This window comes from Loa loa (assembly GCF_000183805.2).
Source record: "Loa loa unplaced genomic scaffold supercont3.53, whole genome shotgun sequence".
Lineage (NCBI taxonomy): Eukaryota > Metazoa > Nematoda > Chromadorea > Rhabditida > Onchocercidae > Loa > Loa loa.
The window spans coordinates 51,104-57,569 of record NW_018108233.1 but is presented as its reverse complement, the minus strand read 5'-3'; the positions used below and the strand labels follow the sequence as shown (position 1 = coordinate 57,569).

Sequence of the window (6,466 nt, the reverse complement as noted above, 5' to 3'; positions counted from 1 at the left end):
AACAATTTACGAAATTCTAACTTTACGATAGCTAAACCAATTATTGCGATAGTACTGAGGCGCGTGTGTCCGATTAGCATGGCGAATTCGTTGTATTTTCTCGACCATCGATATGTTCAACGGTCGTGGAGTTTTGACAGAGGATGCTATGTACCTAAAACATATGCTTTAAATTCACTGATAAAATGATTGATTAGTTTTGTTGATACGATAAAAAGAGATTGAGTGACATAACAGAATGCACGTGGTTTTTAATTAACTTTCGTAACATGTACACAATATTTCATGTATTTGATGGCGATTCGAGTGGACTGGTAGGTACAGATTGTACAAGTGAAACAGTATGGTTAAGTGAGATTGACCTTGAAATGTCATGTTTGTCTGTCGTCCAGCAAGTAGGAAGTTATTAGGCAGCAATGAATTTTCATGCATGCCATAAACTATCAGTGAGCCTACCATTAATGAGGTCATATCGTAAGCACTCAAAACATAACTTCAGTCATTGTTCTCCTGATTATTTACGGTCAGAATTTTTACTGGCACCTTTTTAGTGCTCAATGTTAATCCTTGGTAGATAGCTTCTTTCACTTCCCATATTCGAGCCAATTAAGCGCGTCAATCATCTTAAGTATTATATCCTTTGTTATGTCATTGACAGTAACATTCATATATTTGTATGTGAACTGATAAGTTTGCATAAATAATGAGGCGAATAAATTACTGCTTTTCATGTTCCGAACTATTCAACCTTGGCAATTTCTCTTCCCTGGGTTTTGACGCAAACCTGTCAGCTTGTAGCTGACAGGTTTGCGTCAAAATCGGTTTAGCTATTGAGTCGGGAAATGATATGATTGTCTGTCACCACTAACAACGTTACTGACCGTCCATGATGTTGTAGCTGATCAATATTTTTGATAATTGTTTTTCCACGCGGTGTCGTTAAATGACGAACGCCAAATGGCATCGAAATATTGCTATTTAAGTCATCCAACAATGATTCAATAGTGCGGTATCGAGCCTTTGATACTGGTACGCGAAGTCCCTTCAAGACAATAAACAAAACAATTAAAATATTCATTTTCCAATGAAAATTCAAAAGCTCATTTATAACTCACTGAAAAACACTCAATTGTTTTGAGACAATAAAATTAGAATTTTTTTTTTAAAGTTTTGGCCAGTCTTTGCAGAAAAAATTTTGCCATTTTTATGCCAAAAATACAAATAACTTACTGCAAAATAAACGTCGCCTTCCTTGTAGAAGAATACTGTTTTGGCGGAGTATGGTCGAGTGAAGGATCGATTTGAACTACGATAATTATGAATCTGTCTATTCACCAAACTGGGTACATTAGGTGGCGCAGGCGCCGTATGAAGATTAGCAATATCTGGAGTCGAATCATGATCAAGCGTGGAACGCGATGAAGACTAAAGATGGATGTTAAATTGTTATCATTATGTGACCAAGGTGATACATTTACTTTTTAAACGTTAAATTTTCAAATTCTCTCTGCTTAGTGATAAAGCATTATTCCTCCGCAATTTCCTTTTATTCAATGGGAAGAAAATTGTCAACTCTATTACTACTTGTTTATAAAGTAGTCAAAGTTTGCAATTTCCAAATAAAATTAAAGTAACATTCACCTGATTTTTGGATAATTGAAAAGAAAAAAATGAAAAATGCAAGTTGCACATTGGTATATATCAGGCTGGACAACAGGAAATAGCAGATTTCTCCCACTATCTTATGTTTTAAGTATGTAAAGCACTTTTTTAGCATAAAAGACTACTAACCCAAAGTAATGTAGTATCCCCGTTGTCTAGATTGCTCATTTTCTTTCTCCTTGCTAATTTGAAATAATTAAAATAATTATTATAGATTTATGGAGCACTGCACGCATATTTGTCTGAATGTTCTGAAATTTGCATAAAATGGAAAATTATAAAGTTTGTTTAGAACGCTAGGAGCAAATTTGATTAATAGAGGAGGAGAACTGAGAATTAAGTTCGGGAAAAAATTCAGGAGAAAAATTATTGAAGTGAGAGCGTCTTTGAATCAGAAAAAATAAATTAGAAATGGTACGAACAAATAACTTACTTTGCTAAAAATAAATGAAATGGATGGTTTGTAATATCATTGGAAGAAAATCAAAGGTAGGAAACAGTAGAAAACGCTAAAGAAACAACAAATGAAATAAGTCGGTAAGAAGCAGTGAATTAAATATTTATATTTTAGGATATAATTTGGACTAATTGCTGAGCAGTAATTTGTTGAAAGAATGACAAATAAATGAATTAAAGGACCAGTGTGCAGATCAAGTGACAGGTATGCACAAAAAAAAAGTACGCCTATCGCAACAAATATGAAATTTGAAATTGAAAGAAATTTGGAACTAATACTAGGTTATTGGCTAATGTATCCGCATGTAGTCCTCGCAAGTATGAATCCTAGGCACTTTGCAGAAAAACTAATGACTATCCTTTCCGCGCTCAGCAACAGGAAAGCATGAGTCAGCAAAACTTTCCCAACATAATAATTTTCTCACCACAAAACTGATAAGAAAATCGTGGCAATGATAGTGTGATAATCATATAAAAGAAGGCAACTGATTGCATATTCCGTAAAAATTATAGATGGAAACTGGAAGTAATCTAAAACAAAAATACTGTGAAAATGTACGCAATCATTATTCGCTATCTTTTTAGCGGTATACTAAGATTGGTTATCTTCATCAAATGGATGTTTGATTTGCTGATTAATCTATACATTCTGTTCTTTAATCTCATCCGCTTATCTTTTGAACCAGCTAATTTAAATGTTCTGAATTTATCACTTACCTTTGTAATTTATTCCTACAAAAGCGTATTTCGGAACATTTTTCTTTTTGCATATTTTCATTGTTTGATTCCTCCTTCACCTATTCTTTAATCAATTAATGACTTCTGATTCTATTAGTTCACACTGGACCCATCGATGAAATCTGTCAATTACTTCTTACTTGCATATTCAAATCATATTATTCAGATTTTTCACCCATTCAAATCTATTCAGTTTGTTGTTGGAAGTACAATTAAAGCTTGAATAAATAAGCTGTTTGTTTTTGGTATGTCATTTAATGTCAAAATTATTTGTGTCTGTCTCTCTCTCTCTCTCCCAATTTCCTTCTTTCTTTCATTTGAAATACTTAACCCTAATTAATCAATTATTCTTTTTCCACTTTGAACAAAGTTTTATGTATATCAGTATAAATGATTTATATGAAAATTACAACCTAAAATGATTCAAACACCTTCCTAACAATGCTCACTGAAACGTTATTAAAACAGTTACAAGGGAAAATAAACTGCCACAATAAAAATACAGGGAAAAAAGAAGCAAAAAGGCCAAGAAAGACGTCAGTTGTTAGAAAGCTTATAATTTCAGACTTGTTTATAACAAAATTATCTACCTTTTAGACTTGAACTTTCATGCTATCATTGACGTAAATATAGTAAAAAAAAAATGGATTGGAAGTTTTTTTGTCTAGGGAAAGAAGACTGCTTATGTAATTAGAATGAGAGTATTTTGGTAACTTGGAAGAATATTCGCAGGCTTTCTGGGGAGTCGGAAAATAGAAATCTGCTACTTCAACCATCTGCTAAATCTTAGCATCACATCTTTCCGGATTGAGGCTTAGGTTTCTCCATTATTGGACGGAAGAGTAAGCCAACTTTTATATGATACATATACACAAGTACACAAACATGTACACACCCTTATTGCTCATTAATGTTCCTATGGAAACAATGTTTTCAACAGCTAAGAGTGGAGAAATGGGAATTTTATACTACAGATTAAATGTTAAATTCTGAGTATGCTTTCAAAATTACTGCTCATTGCAATGGACAATTATCTCAGAAGCTTGACAATATAACAATATCCTTATATGGAATGGAAATGACTCAACATACTTTGTGACATACTGATGAGACTCTTTTGAAAGTCAAGTTTGATAAGATATATTAGTATGTTGACTGCCAGTAATAATGGTTAAATTATTTTAATCATCTTGTGACTGATTAAAAATAATGACAGAATTTAGAATCTTTTCAGATAACTCAATGTTTCTTGGATATGATTAGTATTTATGGAAATTAAAGAAGGTTATAAGTGTCACAAAGAGATGATATTATAAATCTATACTGAAATGGCAACAAAAGAAACAATTCAAAAAATATATTTCAAAATTTAGAAAATGAAGGGAACACCTCAGAAAAGCTCAATATGTTGCTTGTTAAGATATACCTTGCAATAGAGGTTAAGTTAAATCAGTAAAATGTGACATAGAATGCGAAAAAAAGAAAGCAAAAACTATTCAATAACAATTTTCGCTTATCGCTTCGACATTCCGCTCAAGTCACTTTTTTATATGATCACTTTATGCTTATACTATTATTTCACTGATTTCAGTTGATTTAAATTGATCTACTAGCAAACAGCAGTACGTCTATTTTTCCGATACATGAGGTACCGGTACATGAGCATATTCAGCACATGGTCGTTTCATTTTGTTATTGTCGCCACAATATCATTAGGTGATAAGTTTCGGCTATGAAAGAGCGAGAGAGAAAATAACCAAAAAATATTTCAAAGAAGATTGCTGAAAGCTTATCGTAATGAAAATACTGGATTATAGATCATAATTATTATCCAAAAGTAATTGGAAGGTACATCATCTGTTAAACACTTATAATTAATCAAATTTAATTATGTATTTCGATTAGATTATCGTTATAAAGATGAAATTTGACTTTTTTTTTAAATCAAGTCTTTACACTGTCAAGTTGGAGTAGTTATTCACTATTACGCGACACATGTCAACATACAATCAGTTTGCAATGATTATCAGTTGCTTCGATTGCTTTATCACTACTACCTGCGAATGAACAGAAATATGCAAATTCAAATCAGTAAGTTAATTTAGCCGGAAGATGGCAGTTTAGCATTTTATTTGTCTGACAATTAATGTGAATGAAATAGGTGCGGATTTGATGTCAACGCGAAGATTAGAATTTGAATTTTGTGTGGAATTGGTTTGTTAATTATTGGTTGCATCGTGGAGCACGATACTTTACCGCTACATTTGGTTTGTCGTGCAATCATAGTGTGGCTGGGAATGAGATGTTAATTGAAATCATACATCGATCATCACCAGTGACATAAATTATTGTTGATAATCTTATATCATTTCTCATCAACATCATTATCATGACACTTCGCATACAAATATTCAAAATCTTTTTGAACTTTTGTCACTGTCGACAGTATGATAAAAGTTGATATTATCAATCCAAAGCATAGCTTTGCCAGTAAAAATAGAGTTTTATGTAAGGCAGAAATTACTCAATAAGAGAAATAAAGAATAAATGAAAGTAAGTGCTGAATTCAAAATTAAAGTTTAAGACATTGTGTTCTCACCATTTATCTATTGGCTTGATCCTCAAGAATGAGATTTGTTATGAATACGTAGAATTTGCTTCTTTATATCTGCTCTCTAGCATTCAACCGTATCTTCGATAAAGGTGTGAAATGTCACCCGCCAAAGCATGCAGTTTCGTTGCTAATTTATATCTGCGACATTTGTGATTTTACCCAATCTACAATAATTTGGTCAAGTTTTCTTCTTTCAATTTCAACTTCAAAAACTTTGTCGACGTAGAGTTACACCATATAATTTACAGTACAGGTAAATTTAGTTTAAGCAAAATAGGGACATACCATTTTGGAAAATATCAAATTTATAAATGGTTCTTAAGCTAGAACCAAATATAGTATTTTTTCCATGTTCTACATTAGCATATGCCTCGAGATGGTCATAATAATATTTTCGGACAATGGAAGCTTAGCTCAAGTTAACACAGCACCAGAGAGGTATAACTCTGCTGATGACCATCAATGACATTTAATCTTTTAGCATTATTTGGCAACAGATAGCAGCACTCTTATCAAATGGTTTCGGATTACCGCATGCTCTGCAACACCATACAGCGCTTTTAGCACTCAGCTGTGGCGTTTTTTGAGATATCGAATGATGTCTAATTCTGGAGAAGACCATGGAATTGAGTAAAAAAGTTTTTGGATTAATTCGAAATGAAATGTTAGATTATGGTAAACCGTAATCCAAGGAATGGTTTGTGTGGGGAACTTAGCAGAGAAACGATACGGTGGGTAGTAAAAACTAGAGGAGAAATTTCGGCAGACCCTACGGAATATTCCTTTCTTGTGCCTCTCCCACCTCTAAATCATTCACACTCGCTTTCTCCCTCAATCTCTTTCTCCTTTGCAATCACTTCTCCATAAGCTACCATAATACCAGTGAGATTAGTTTTCAGTTACAGCATGCTAACACTCACATAAACTAACAATCAGCAGCCAACTCCAATCATTCATCTCTTCTTTACACATATCAATTCAGCTCTTGTCTTTCAT

The 6,466-nt window shown here is 32.9% G+C and overlaps 1 protein-coding gene across 1 annotated transcript in view; it reads right to left on the bottom strand.

The window, feature by feature from the left end:
* LOAG_17247 (doublecortin family protein) overlaps window positions 1-1,917 on the bottom strand; it is a gene marked incomplete at its 3' end in the record, with an annotated part of 10,416 nt that extends 8,499 nt beyond the window's left edge. Inside the window, exons 1-4 of the mRNA XM_020449907.1 lie at window positions 1,792-1,917; window positions 1,231-1,425; window positions 882-1,042; window positions 22-154 (exon numbers count right to left, since the gene is read on the bottom strand). Of these exons, the coding sequence (XP_020306491.1) occupies window positions 22-154; window positions 882-1,042; window positions 1,231-1,425; window positions 1,792-1,830 (528 nt within the window). The 5' untranslated portion in view covers window positions 1,831-1,917. The remainder of the gene's footprint in view (window positions 1-21; window positions 155-881; window positions 1,043-1,230; window positions 1,426-1,791) is intronic.
* Window positions 1,918-6,466: the final 4,549 nt, after the last annotated feature.